A 15,789-nucleotide genomic window follows, 5' to 3' on the forward strand; every position below is an offset into this window, starting at 1 on the left:
TCCTGTACACTGCTAGTCAAGTCTCTCAACAACATCCTGTACACTGCTAGTCTCTCACCAACATCCTGTACACTGCTAGCAATACAAGTCTCAAAACCTTCACAACAAAATGCTGACTACAACTAAATGTCCTTCAAAATCTTTGTTAAAAGGAAAATTTAAAAAAAACAATCTCTTGCAGACAAATAGTTTAATACATGAGATACAAGAAATGTACTAGAACAAATCAATAGTGGTCAAGCAGTTTATTAATTAAACATCACCCATTTTATTTTTTACAATTCTTACAAAAATAGTTGACTATAAACAATGAACAGTGCAATTTAAGTTAGGAAATAGAAGCACCACAACAACATTTCTATGCTACTTTCAATGGTAGAGTTCAATCTATTGAATGACAACGCAAGGAATGTTTTTAAAAGTTGTGTGCTGTTCACCTTTGATTGCATTACAATCATTACTCTATTCAGAAATGATAATAAAATCTAAACATGATTTTCTAAGCTTTTAAAAGTGTTTCAGTATATTATATTTATAACAGGACATTCATGGCAATTTTTAAAAAAATGAATAAGTCCAATGTATATTAATGTACCCACATTTTGGCTGATCTTTAATAAGTTGTTACCCTTGATTTTAGTTTTAAACTATAATATACAATTGCACCATCAGTGCATAGTTATTGCAATCCCCTCTTCCCTAAAAATGGACATCTTTTCTATACTTCTAAGTGACAACACTGAATCCCATTCCGTCTCAAAATTAGAAATTGACACAAACAATGGGGCATAGAAGTATTTTACCAAGACACTTGTTAGGGAAAAAAAAAACATCAAAAGAACACAACGTGTAGAAACTATGAAAACTACATTAAACTGTACATCTTTCATCTATGTTCTAAATTTGAGAAATCTCTACATCAAAAACCTTTGAAAAAGAAGTTAGTTAAGTTTTCTAATTAAAAAGGTTGTTATTTTCAAACAAACACTGAAAGAATATTCTTGACAAAATAAAACATTAAATGCATTACAAATATTTTTTAGTTTTAAATTGAACATTATTTTAACCTAGTCCAAACTTCCCACAACCAACATCTAAATAAATTTTATAAAACTAATTTTGTAGAAAAAAAAAAAGTAATATAAATGTGACAACTCATCATAAATAATTGTCAAATTTTTAAAACTTTAATCAAATGATTACATAGCAAATTTAAAACTTAAAATGTTCAAATATCAAATAGTGAATGCCCTAGTAACCAGTCACTGAAACAAATTCATGTTTAAATGGAGAACACAAATTTGAGCAATGAATAACCTCAGCATTTAACTTGTGTGAATTCGTTGTTATGTAGGCGCTAGCTGACATAAATAACATTGTCCAATTTAAATATCTATTAAATGTTTTTATCAAAGTTTGGGGATGAAGATACTATTGTAATACAAAACATGGTTAGTTGTAGATTCAATAATGGACTTCAAAGCTGTCTTGGGATTATTTCATTGTATATGTTTAGAATGCCATTGAACCTGAAGCCCAAGTTTGAAACAAAATATCTGAATGCTTGCTCAGCATCAAGGCATTCTAGTCAGACACTGGGCTACTAAGACCTGTATGGACACTCATCAGTTGGTCAACCAAGACATTCTAGTCAGACACTGGGCTACTTAGACCTGTATGGATACTGACCAGTTGGTCAACAAAGGCATTCTAGTCAGACATTGGGGTACTTAGACCTGTATGGATACTGATCAGTTAGTCAACAAAGACATTCTAGTCAGACTGTATGGACACTCATCAGATGGTCAACAAGGGCATTCTAGTCAGACCCTGGGCTACTTAGACTTACCTGAATGGACACTTATCAGTTGGTCAAAAAAAGGCAATAAGCACACCATGTTCTTGATTACAACAAAAATGAAGGAGAATCTCATCACTAAAGGGAATATTTCTTGTTAGTTAAAAATACATATTTAGCTAACTAATGCATTAGACTAACTGTATTTCTAAATAACCATAAAAACGTCTGAATCTACAAACAGTGGAAGCCAAGAAATGAAATATGGCACCCTATTTATAATTATAGAAGAAAGACTTTATATAGAGCTGCAGGATCTGGAAACAACTGTGCAGTTCATCTCAGATAATGGACCAGTCATCTTAAACCTCTAAAGATAATTTTTTGTGTCTCCATATAAATTCTAAGAAGACCAGCCACTTCTAAAGAAAGCCCAATGCTCATTTTAAAGTTATTTTTAAAAGTTCTTAGGATTACTATCAAAGTTTCTATCCCCTATTACCAGTTGAATATTGTTGAGAGTTATTTGAGCCTGAAAAAGAAACAAGTACATTTTGTAACATCTTTTCAAAGCTTAGAACAAAGAGTACAAAGCTAATTCACAACCTATTTCAAATTGGAAATTGATCACTCACATTCCTTCAAGAAATATGCTAATTACACTTTTTTGCCCCAGAAGAGCAGCAGGGATAAATCCATGTTGCTAAAGTGACACACTAAATAGCTAACCATATTAAATCCAACAAAGTCCAAGTGTGCAATTTCATTTTTGTTTTCATAGCTCTAATAATACTCCATTTGTTACTCCCTGCCTTTAGCTAACAGTGGAGAGGGTTATTTGGTATACAGAAGCCTACACAGTTACATATAGATTTATTTATTGTAGACTTTCCCTAACCAAGTGAATGCATTAGATTTCCTCAGACTTTGCAATTGGACAGGGAGTCTAAGTGCTCCCTAATTAATGTGATTGTGGCTTGTGGGTTAGTTCTGCAAGGTTTAGCACAAAGAACTACAACTTCCATTTTCATTGATGAAAACAAGATAAATGTTGTGCATGAATTCTATTACTTGTATTCCACAAACCTAGATTGACCTGTCCCTAGAAGAGATTAAAAAGTGAATTCCCTAAGGCTGCTTCAACTGTTGAGCAGACATAGCCCTAGACTGCTATATGTGGAGAGAAGTGTCAAAGAAAGCTATCAACAGTGAAAAGGAAGTGGCCTCAGCACTGGACAAAAAAAAAGCCTAACAAAAAATGACTGGTTCCTCTACCACAAAAGCAAATGCCACCCTAACCTGGCTTGTATTTGAAAGGGAATGTCTCTTCAGAATAGTGGCCCTAGTCACATGAAAAAATGCTCCACAAATTGAACCATAGTAATTCTAGGACTAAAGGAGGTAAACAAAATATAAAAAGCATGTGGTTATAGATGAAGATCAATGCAAATGTCTTCATTTGATGTCTCAGATAATGTCAGTGTAGGTGAATGGGAGGATTTGCTTTACAGCCATAGAAAAAGTGTTGAAATCCTTAAATTTCAATTTCAGACTATGAGATAACTCAAAGCAAAAACCCTCAGCTACCAGTAAAGAGTCTTCACATCTAAACACAAGAAGAACAGGAATGATAATTTGTACATTTATTTGACCTACTTCCACCCCACTCTTCCATTTATTTGACCTACTTCCACCCCACTCTTCCATTTATTTAGAATGTGACCTGATGCAAGTAAAAAAATGTGAAAGTTGAATGAAATTTGGAAATATCAATACAATATTCAACAAGGTCATGAGCAATTTAATTTGATCTAAAAATATTTTTTATTTTTAACAATAGGTGATCATCGGATTGATAGTAGGCCTAACCATTAGAATAATGTGAAAGACAGGTTGTTTTTTTTTACAACTATCAAAATACTGCTCCAGCGTAATATCTTTGAAAAGTTACAAATAATTTACAGTAAGAAAAGCTAGTAAATTTACAAAGTATTTAAAAAGACCAAATAAAAAATCTAATATCACAGGAAGCATAGAGCTACATGAAACACTGTCTACGATTTTATGTTGAGCAATAAACTCATTCAAGTAGAAAGATATGTGGTCTAATCAGATAAATAAGTAATGACAAAAAAACAAAATGTCAGAACTCAAAGGAATGCATTAAAATAATAAAAGGAAAAACATAATAAAATGTACACTTCTACAAGAACTGAAAACAAAATATGACACAACTGTGGATATAACATTTTAAAGGAATGCATTCAATTCTAGAAATGAAACAAGCAAATTGTAAAAAAATAGGATATAGAGCAATTACAAAAACACAATGTCTAGGATCATTCTCTACATTAAAAAAATATTTGTTAAAACTAATCCTCACAAATTGCAAGAAGTCTAGGAATGTCATCACTTTATTGAGTTAAGAACATTTAGTGCCAAATGTAAATGTCCTCACAAATAACATTAGTGCCAAATGTAAATGTCCTCACAAATAACATTAGTGCCAAATGTAAATGTCCTCACTAAAGTTAGATGGAGCATGTAATTGTTACAATTCATTGACAATGACAAACAAGTGTAAACTAAAAGTATGAAACTGTTACTGTACACATACAAACTGAACACAGCCAGATTTAGGCTTACAGTTAGAGCTAATATTTATATATGTACTTTCATATCAAACTACTGAATAGAAATTTGTAGCCAAATTAATATTCACAGTGCAAGTTTTTATCAATTAAAAAGTCATTTTATGTTGAGAGATGATCAAACCCATTGTTTTCTCTTAACACTTTGGACTATCTAGTTATTTAATGTATATAGGAATCAACAGGAAACGAGTTCTACCCCCTACCTTACAGTGCATCACTACCTAGACTGCTCTGTATGTAGCTACTACTATTTATATTATGAACAGAATTTTAAATCATTCATTCAATTTATAATTTCATTTTAATTTAATATTTGTTTTACGTTCTTAACAAAAAATCTCTCTCAATGATCTGAACAAATGTTGAATGTTTCAGTTCAAATAAAAGATTACAACTTTTGGATTCAATGAACTGATTTAAATTAAGTTATACACTGAGGATTTGATAATAATGCTATGAGATGAATCTGTCTTTTCTGGTACTCTAAAAACACATTTACATAAAAAAAAATAATGTTTGGTTACATCATTTTGCACAGATTTTGAATTTCATAACTACAAGATACATGATGATGACCATCAACTTTCATCATTTCCCAAATGACCTAAAATAAGCAAACCATGATGCATACTAAATATTTTTATACTTATTTTTTGTTTTAAAAAAATAGACTTCTATTTGACAATGCTAGTTTACAGATTATATCTAGACAATACTACTGCATTGTAAAACTCTTGAATCAAATCCAACTTTCCCAAGGCTCATTGCACAGAAACCATTTACTTTCTCTAGAGAAATATTTGACTTCACATATTGTCTCTGCACAAAAGTTAATTCAAGAAATTGTTGATGAGACTGAATTATTTTTATTTACACAATTACCAGTAGTATTATCATTCAGCCATAAGGTCTATAAATCAGCATGTTATTATCTCAGTCATAGAAGTCATAGATCTAACAAGTTCAACAACATTTTGTTACATCCAAAAGACCAAAACAATTTTTTTTTCAGTTGGTTCAATTCAGAAGTGACCTTGATTAAATGATATTTTGAGAATTCAAAAATTATTTTCAGCAGATTTTGTTATTCAAATATTAGAAAATTGTTAAGACCTAGCCAACATTTTACAAACATTTCTGTAAACAAGAAAACCTTTTCAAATTCAAACATTATTTAATTATGCTAAGATATATATCAACCAATTATTTGAAAGACCAATGAAATGTACTTAGTCTAGTTTACTGCTTGGTTTTAATTATCACATACTAAGAGACCAGCCAGTCTAAAAAAGTGAGTTGAATACCTATGTATGTGTTAAATATCCTAGTTAAGAAGACACATAGTTTAGCCAATTATGAAACTTTCTGAAAAAAAAAATATTCTGGATCAACACTCTTACTTTAGTCTTCAGTAGCACAGGGAAGGCTGAAAACTTGTGGTTAGTTTCCTTGCTGTGACTTAATACAACTATAAACTGAATGCCAACAGTTTTTGCCACATTGAGTGCACTGCTCATAGGATACTAGCATACACATAAATAAAAAATAATCAAAAGATATGTAAATGTTAACACTGTACTCATTGTTTCTGAGAATTGTACAAAATAGTGTCTAAGTATTAAAATAAAATACAATACATAATTAACTGTATATATCAATTCTATTCAATAACTGATGCATACAATTTTCCACAAACCAAATAAAAAGGAAAATAGACATTCAGAATGTCAACAGTGCTAAATAAATTGGTATTGCACAAAAGAAACACTGTTCAATTTGGTCATGAATTAAGATATGTAAATATGTATGTATAAATACAGTAACTAATAAAGTAGCCATTGTAACCATGATCTTTTCAAGCATTCTACATTAATAGACACAACATATATAGTGAGAACACTTGAATAAAACTCAATAGGACAAGTTGAAAGTGAATTGTAACATTTAACACAACACTTTTCTATCTACACCGGAAACTTTTCAAACTCTTCAAAATCTGAGTTTATGCCATTAGTTTCTCTCATTGACTAGGTTTGAAAAACTGATGAAACAAAAAGCAACTTAAATATTAGTTCAAAAGAGCAGTGACAACTGAAGCAATACAATAATAGACATAAACAATATTAGTTCATTCATTGTGTATGTTGGCCAAAAGATTTTTAAAAAATAGAGGATGACAAATGATTAGGCACGGCTTTGTAAGCAGACAAAGAAAAATATTCTTTTAAACCCAAAAATAAATTAATAGATTCATGACATGGGGTACTCTTTAGAAGCAACTCCATCATCATGTAACATAGGCAAATGGAACAAATAAGATGTGGTTTCTTATCAATATTATTAGTTTTATGTAGGCAAGTAGATAATTGAGCGACTGTGTTTGTTATTCATGATTTTAAATGCACTATTAGATAATAAATCTAAATGTTAATTTAATGTTTAAAATAATGTTATGTTGAATGCAAGTCTACTAAATTAGAAAAGTCTGATGTGCTAATGTTGAATGCAAGTCTACTAAACTAGAAAAGTCTGATGTGCTAATGTTGAATGCAAGTCTACTAAACTAGAAAAGTCTGATGTGCTAATGTTGAATGCAAGTCTACTAAACTAGAAAAGTCTGATGTGCTAATGTTGAATGCAAGTCTACTAAACTAGAAAAGTCTGATGTGCTAATGTTGAATGCAAGTCTACTAAACTAGAAAAGTCTGATGTGCTATTCGCTGCCCTTTAACAAACTATATGAATCAGTGAAAACAATTTTTTTTTTAATTTTTTTTTTTAACTCTTGATTCAAATAATCAATGTCTTAAATGATAAAACCATTTTATGACACTCCTTATCATTATTTTGTAAATATGGTCAGCAAGTTTTCATAGAATAAATACATTATAACAATTTTATTTCAATTTCAGCCCATAGCAAAAAGTTTGACAATAAATTGATTGATGAAAAAGCTAACATTAAAAAAAGTGTTTAGCAAAATGATAAATAATATTTATTTTTACCGGTATCTAAATTCTAAGTGTTAAATAAATAAATGCCTTTACAAATAATGTTGTGATCAGTAGTAAAAATTATTCAAGATGTTTCTGATACAAAATATAAAAAATTCACACTTTATTATATTCCAATGTCCAATCCATAAGTCTACACCATAGAAGTGTGTGAGCTTTTAGAACTGCTTTGTCTTCTATCAGAAGTGTTGTTATCAACAATAACCTCTGCAACTGTGTAGCTCTCTCTAGTTTCTGGTCCTCTAGGTTCTGTGATGTCATGACATATAGAGCTGTAAATGACATATCTGTCACAGGGCAAGCATAGCTTGATGTCCTTTGTGGGATGAAAGAAGCGATAGTACACCAGCTGGAAAACTACATGCACAAGAAACAGCAGCATCACAGTAATGAAACCTCCAAGATGAAACCAAGCGCCAAGGTCTTGAGTGAAGCGAAACCAGAGGGCTAGCATGAAGAAGTTCTCCACATAAACAATAAAATAAAACAGAATCACTCTGAATCTGGTCTGACCCTCACGCAGATTTAAAAAGCAGAACACCATTACATACCCACAGATTATGTTGAAGACTTTCTCCAAGCATTTGTTCTTGTAGAATGCTGTCCTCTGTAAGATAAGCCATCCAGACATGAAGACCCAGTGGAACACAAGAGGACCAAACACCCACAAGTCGAAAGCAGAGGCAAACATAGCAATGCACAAAACTCTTCCTCCAATCTCACTAGCTCTCCATATAAAGTAGAAAGGAAGGCTGATCAGGCTCATCTTAGCTTTCTCTTCATGAGAATTACGAAGAGACTTTTGGTAGGACATAAGTGATATGGCCAGACTTCCCCAGGATGACAACAAGGCAATGACTCGAATAGAAGCTAGAAAAAAAAATATCGATACAATATATGTGAAAGATAAGCAAGGCAAAGTAGTTTTAAAAGCTTGTTTCAAGTTAATAATAATTGAATGCCATGTTTTATTAGACATTTTTTAAAGAAAAGGATAAATTGTGAGCTTCACTTTTCTTTCTTGGTTCTGAAAGAGAACTAGCGTTTTTTGAAGAGACATAAGAAATGATACTTGAAATAATACTCAATCAATATCATTAAGTCTTGATTTTTAAATGTCTCAAAGGTAAAAAGAAACAGCTTTTAAATTCTTAAAAAAAAATATTTAAAACAACAAAAAAAACTTCTTTTTCTTGATATAGTTAATTTTATTTGTACTGACTCTTTGAACTTCATTAAAGTGGCTTACAAATACTGCATTAAAACAGAACACACTACTTACAGCCAACAGCATCCTCTTTTGGTTTGGACTCAATAGCAATGTACAGCTGCCATGTCAACTGGGGGGCTGATTCTAAGAAACTTTCAAAAATGCGAAGAAGGCAGCTGTCAACATCTTCATACATCATGAATCTGTAAAATCGTTTTCTCTCTTTAGGTGTTAGCCTTTTATTCTGACTTTTAACTCCACAGTACAAATACTCCACAACTCTGAAATAAATGCAAATTCTCAACGTATCAGGAACTAAAAAGATTAAATACGGCTGCGATATTTGGTGAATATGTCTTACACCTGGAATCGTTAGCAGATATGCTTTCAATGACTGTTTTCGTGACTTTGTTTCATACGAGCAAGAATTTTTGTGGTTTGTAACTCCATTCTCACCGGTTAGTCGCTCCGGCTCCAGCCTCTGCCGAATATCCGGTATATTTTACTATCCGGCGATATCGGCTCCGGCCAGATATCACTACCGGATAGTAAAAAGTACACCTATTTAATATGCATAAAGTGGACCTCGTTCCATTAATGTCTGTTGTAGAATGTATTAATGTTTATATTAAAACAAAATAATGTGCTTAAAAATAGAGCCATTATGAATATGCACCAAACATCGTTTATTATGAAGACAAGGTGTGTTAATAACTTAATATAAATAGAAATGAAACTTTACATTATAAATGCGCTTTACATACAGAGCAGCAATGGCTCGCACTTTTTCAATTTGTCTTGACCTTTGAGTAGGTTAGTTAACATGTTAAAATGCTACATTCCTTGACTATGTCATGCTGACCAGACTCTGTCTAGCTGTGAGGGTATAATCTCCAGAGGTAGAGATGAACAACTCCCACCCCCTTTTATTTGTTTAGTCCATCACATTGAGTTTTTTTAATAGGCAGGTGACCACATGTTAAATACGATGGACGTAGGTTTAATGTCAGCGTATTGACACTCTCTAGAGGTCACACCTTTCGAGGGAACTGAGTTTGTTTACTTAGTAGTTAATCTTTATTAGGTGAAGCTGGACTACAAGAGCCACACCTCTAAGGTAACTAGGTATATTTCCAGATGAACAACTCCATCCCCCTTTTATTTGTTTAGTCCATAACATTGAGTTCATTGATTGACAGTGACCCCTAGTCAGATACGATGGACGTAAGCACTGTCTAGAGGTCACACGAGGGAACTAGGTTTGTTTATTTAGTAGTTAATCTTTATTAGGGGGTAGACTGGACTTCAAGCCAAACATCTACACAGGTATCCGGACTAAGAGTTTGCTTATTTGGAGAAAAATCTGAATCACATGGTTGGGCTAGAGGCCACACCTTTTCAAGTGTGCCGAGTTACTTGAACATAAATCTCAATTAGTAAGCTGGACTAAAGATCACACACACCTAAATGAGTGACCTTTAGCTACACAGAACACAAACCGCGAGATTATATAGCCCAGTAAGCCAGTAACTAATTATTTTGTAGAAGACACGACCAGGGCTATCTTTAAATGGAGAGCTAAACACCTCCAACTCTTTATTTTATTTCTTTGGTCCTTTACACCCAATTTATTGATAGACATTGACCATTTTTAAGCCAGAATGAAAAAACACAACGTGCTAACAAAGGATATTACACTGTCAATAAATATTACGGTTAAATAATTTTTCTAACTTGAATATTACTTCTGCAGTTAAGTGTCTTGATTTGATAACGATATTCATAATAATTTAAACAGTCAATTAACTCCTTGTTATTACTATTTTTTTTAACTTAAGATGCATACTTAGCCACTGTGCATCAGGCTAGGACGACTTTTACACACCTGACATCCATAGGCTTACTATCGTTCCCTTTTGTAACATTACTGAAACCACGAATAAAATAATTAATAAGTAATAATTAAGGAAGATGTTTCTAACATACGTTCTTTGCATTTAATTTTTCTTACGTACGTTCTTTGCACAATAAAATAAAATAAAGATCTATGTGCATGTTTGCGTGTGTGTATTTTTTTGCCTTGTATTAAAGCCTTTAGAAAGAAAGCTAATTTCATTGTTTAATTCTTTTGACTTAATAAATAACAGAAAACCTTAAAGTAAATTTTAAAATCGCATAAAATAAATTGAATAATAGTACCGCAGTTAGATCTAGCAAACAAAGAAACAATATGCTGGAGGTAAGAAAAAAACAACAACCCTTGATCTCTATCTAGTGGACGGGTATAATTTATCGATATGCTGGACTGACCATGCCAATGTGTTATCTTTTTTGACTGACACCCAACTCTATTGCTCAAGGAAAAAACAATGCGTGATGGTTAACACAAACAACTATACACACTACGCTAGGACTACATGTGTAGGCTCACTAGGTATATCTGACCAGGTTGTTGGTCTGAAATTCATGAACACATACATCCGACCACTATACAAGGCAGATTGCACTTTACTTATGAGAGATTTTCATTAGTAACTAGTTAAATATATACTAACATTATTTACATTGACCTTCCTACACACATCCTTTATAGTTAGTGGCATCTAGATACACACAGTCACACTCATGCTATACAGATTTTTAGAAATACTGTTAAGCTGGAATAAATCAATCAGTAACATAGTTTAAAACAATAAGGTATATAAAAAAAAAAATAACACCAAACAATATAGGTATGTTATTTAACAGTTTCGTAAAATGTTCAGCAACACAAGCTATTAACAAGATTCGGCTTTGGCCGAATATCAAATTTTACTATCCGGTCATATCCGGCTCCGGCCGATATCAAAAAGTACTATCCAGTGCAACCCTAGCTGCTGGTAATGTGCAACTAGAGCTGATAGAATAGCAGTCAGATTCTTTGTTGAAATTGAAGCATACTGAATTGGCTGTGCCAAAATTTGACAGTTATTTACCCTGAAAGGTACGTTGAATTGCGGAAATTTGCAACCAGAATTCTAGCTATGTTTGCAAGCACTGATCTCTGTGAGCATTTCTTTTCCATAATGAAAGCTACAAAAAACACCCTCACCATTCCAGATTATCTGATCAAAATTTGTCATCTGTGATGAAAGCGTCAGTTGCAATCAAACTTCAACCAGACATTAATAAACTTGTATCACAGAAAAGATGTCAAGCATCAGGACAAAGAAAATAATGTGTAATCATAGTAATTTTTAATTACCAAATAGTACTTCAAATTTAGCTAAGGGACAGGTATGCCATTAATTATTGTATTCTATTGTATTATTTCTAATTTACATAAAACTAGTAGGCTGTTTTGCAACTGATTTTTAGCAGTGGCCCCTCAGGTCATAGTAAGTTTTCTATGTGGCCCATACACCTTAATGAGTTTGACATGCCTGATCTAGAGCCTTGAGCTACTACTACTAGAGTGACTGGACCTACATCTAGTCAGTAGTCTAAATCTAAGTCTATTACACACCTGTTCATATCTAGAACTGGAATGCAGACTAGAATGAGATTTATAAAATGACATATTGAAAGGAACTCCACTTTGTTTGGATCAGTAAGATCTAGATCTAGTAAACATTTTAAATCACGCAGGAAAAAAACAACAAAACTATCTTATGGTCGATGAATAAGAATAATATAATATAATAATATATATATTTATAAGAATAGTCCAATTCCAGGCATTGACGCATTGGTCTATAGATCTATACAATATTATCAAGAATCATTTTTTTTTTAATTATTTTTTTTCCTTTAGAGTGGGAAATGTGTATTTTCAGATGATAAACCGCACTCGCGTATTTTCGTGTTCGTTTGTGTACTAAATACGCAAGATGCGTACTTGTAGGCAACTCTGTGTATATCCTGAAAGTTCTGGTGATGGTCAAAGGTTAATGTTTTTCAATTTATATCAGGTATAGATTGAAGTCATCCATAATCCAAAAAACTCCTTTTTTATTTTAAGTATAGTGTAGTTAACTGATTGCATAGTTCTTGAATATAATATACTCTTAGAAACTCGAATTTGGAAGTCTGTAGATACTGTCTATTATTAGGGATGTTGAGGTGGTGTTAATTTTGCAAAATGTTGATTCAATATTATATTTTTTGAGTTTGGTAAAGTAATTTTTTCTGCTATTCATGTGCTTTTGTATTGCTAAAAGACCTTCTCCATGATCTGTCCTATGTTTTCTTTGTTTGATGAAAATTAACATATAAATGAATACTTTTATGCATCAAAGAATTTAGCTTTCTAAAGATTAAAGGCTACAAGTTCAGTTGTGTTTTATAGATTCTTTTCAGTTGGTTGACAAATGTAGCTTGTTTAAAGGTATATATATATTAGCCTGTTATAATGACAACCAATTTTTAAAGACATTTTTTAAAAATTACAGGACAGAGTTTTATTTTTCTCTTCTAATGCTCCATGCAATTGAAAATTAAAGAGGTGAAATGAATTTACAAAGCTACTGATTTGTGACTTTGAGAGATGCAAAATAGGAAAGTTAAAGACAAGACTTTTCTGAAAGTCAAAATATCTCTATAAACTAGTTAATGTAAGCCAAAATAAAGTGAATCATCTTACCTAACAACAGGTCCGAACATCAGTAAAGTGAAGAAGATTCTTAAAAACCAAATGTAGGTTGGAATCTTGTAAGGCTTCCTTTTGTTTCTTTTTAATTTTTCTACTACTTGCTTTTCCTTTCTATAATCAATAATATACCAATGCAGGCCTAACAAGCAAGTGATTAATGAAGGTATAATAATTAACGCTGCAGTGACTATGCCATAGCGAAAACTTTTGTCTCTGAAATAATGAGCTGCCAATTCTATATCAGTACCAATGTCAATAAGAAAAACAGCGATGGATAAAATGCCGATAAGCATATCAAACCAGCCGAATTTTACAGGAGGTTCAAATGTTTCAGAATTTTTGGTCACATCTGGTCGAGAAAGTGCTATCTTTAATTTCTTGATATCTACAGAACCCCTTGTTAGGGCCAAATCAGTTTTATCCGTGAAACCATCTCTTGACAGTGCCATATCAACAAAATCATTTTGTTCTTCATCTTCTTTACCTCCTGAAAGTTCAATGGCTTTACCATCTTCTATGAAAATGTGGACACTGGTGATTTCTGCATTTTGGTTTCTATCACTTGAATCTTTGTCCATGTCATGGTCAGCTGAAGAAACAAGTTTTTCTATTGCTCCATTATGATTGTATAGTGTTGATCTAACTGGCCTAATTTTATTCCCTCTTTCAATATTTCTTCCAATCCCATTTTCATTGTGGTAATCTTTGTTATCAATGAAACATGCTTTAAAATCATTGTCCTCTTCACTAGAACTGTCATCTAGTTCTTGATCCATTTCAAGCTTATCATTGGGATGGTCACTCATTTTTGAGAAATCATTTCGTCTTGACCAAACTACCTTTAAACGTGATCTTTGCCACTGAAGACCTCCTCTTGAGGACATTTTTATAGTAAACTACATTGATAAAGAATTGATTTAGCACCAAAAGTATGTAGAAATTTATCTCAAACAAAATAGCTATAACATTATTATTAATGAGCCAAGGCTGTGTGCAGCTATTAACATTAGTAAGATCTGGTTTCTAGTAAACTCCAGTAAAATTAAAGTCAGGAGTCTAGTAAGTAGCCATCCATATTAGATTCTAGATCTAAATATTATGAACATAGTCTGTTACAGTCTGTAAAAAAAACAGTGAAGTAGTTTTTTAGATATATATAAATAAGTATATAGATACTACTCAGTATTCAATATAGATGACTAGATTCTTACATCATATATCTATAAGTCAATTGAATGAATCATCATTGTGAATGTTGCTCTACTATCTCAACATTGACATTGTCATCATCAATCCTTCATTTTCATTTGTTATTTATTATGTAGATTGTAAACTAGAAAATTTATCAATTTATGATCATTCATCAATATCTTGAATATGACCACGTCATGTACAATTTCAATCAGAATTCAGATGATCTTGATTATTTCTTGATTGACTTGGTCTTGATCTGATTCTGAGATCTGTCGTGAAGGTCTAGATCTGCTATAGTGTAACTATAGATCTAGATCTATTTCTAGTCAGTATATTTTACTATAGAGTAGAGTTAATAGAGCATACTGTCACTATACTGTATAGACGACATGAATGATAGCTGGAGATCTACTCATCTAGATGAGATCTATCATGATCATCTACTCAGTCGACTCAGTCATCTAGATCTAGAATGAGAATCTAGTAAATCTATCTAGAGAGTAGATTAGTCATCATTAGTAGAGTCACTATCATTCACTATGTGACTAGAGTACTGTTACTGTAGTACTGTACTGTAATAGTAACTAATAGTACTACTTTAAATACTAATAGTTACAGTAATTTATTATAGTATTACTACACACTAGTCTAGAGTTAGAGTTAGTCTTGAGTCTTAGTGAGTTAGTCTAGCTAGATTCTAGATTTAAGTCTAGATTCATGATGATGATACCTATAAGTACTATAGTATAACCTAGATCTAGTAACTAGTATCCTAAGCCTAAGTAATACTTTAAGTATCTATCTAGAATTTTTCTATATTGAAACGGTAATATAAGTCTAACAATAAACTAGTCAAACTGCTTCTAGATCTATTATTAGTATTATACATAGATTCATAGATATAGATCTAGAGTCTATAGACGGTAGACTACGAATTCTTCCAATTCTAAGTTGTTTAGGCATCAATGTTATCAGTGTATATTTTGAGGTGGCTACAAACTATCATGAATTTAATAATGAATACTCCTGCTATCATTCAGCATTAAGTCAATACTTTAGTAATAGAACTATTTGCACGTGAATTTGTTTTTTTCCAATCGGCTTTAAAAAATAAATAAATAAATTCAATTTATTGATACAAAAGTCATTGTTTTTTAATCAAGATTACTGTTCATATTTTGAGCTTCTAGAATATAAAATATCATACAATAATTTCTTTAAATTATGTTAGAATTATTTATGGTAATCATGAATTATGAATGAAGATTAGATCTAGAGTCTAGTAACTA

General features: G+C 31.9%; 1 protein-coding gene across 2 annotated transcripts; it reads right to left on the bottom strand.

The window, feature by feature from the left end:
* Positions 1-230: 230 nt before the first annotated feature.
* On the bottom strand, positions 231-15,534 carry LOC106058483 (XK-related protein 6-like). Of its 2 annotated transcripts, none has more exons than XM_056030146.1 (4): positions 14,518-15,534; positions 13,298-14,425; positions 8,749-8,957; positions 231-8,336 (listed from the first exon to the last, which is right to left on the bottom strand). In XM_056030146.1, the coding sequence occupies exons 2-4, from the start codon at positions 14,188-14,190 to the stop codon at positions 7,600-7,602; spliced, it is 1,839 nt and encodes a 612-aa protein (XP_055886121.1). In that variant the 5' UTR covers positions 14,191-14,425; positions 14,518-15,534; the 3' UTR covers positions 231-7,599. The 2 variants fall into 2 exon arrangements, with proteins under 2 accessions (XP_055886121.1, XP_055886122.1); XM_056030147.1 differs by having other exon boundaries at positions 15,388-15,522.
* Positions 15,535-15,789: the final 255 nt, after the last annotated feature.

This window comes from Biomphalaria glabrata, chromosome 5 (genome assembly GCF_947242115.1).
Source record: "Biomphalaria glabrata chromosome 5, xgBioGlab47.1, whole genome shotgun sequence".
In the NCBI taxonomy this organism is placed as follows: domain Eukaryota; kingdom Metazoa; phylum Mollusca; class Gastropoda; family Planorbidae; genus Biomphalaria; species Biomphalaria glabrata.

What these genes read in the sequence shown, in the direction of transcription:
- LOC106058483 (XM_056030146.1), bottom strand. Translation starts at nt 14,190, where the DNA reads ATGTCCTCAAGAGGAGGTCTTCAGTGGCAAAGATCACGTTTAAAGGTA. An exon ending in ATGTTCGGACCTGTTGTTAG is followed by an intron (nt 8,958 to 13,297) that starts GTAAGATGATTC and finishes CATTTATTTCAG; the next exon opens with AGTTGTGGAGTATTTGTACT. An exon ending in AAAAGAGGATGCTGTTGGCT is followed by an intron (nt 8,337 to 8,748) that starts GTAAGTAGTGTG and finishes TTTTTTTTCTAG; the next exon opens with CTTCTATTCGAGTCATTGCC.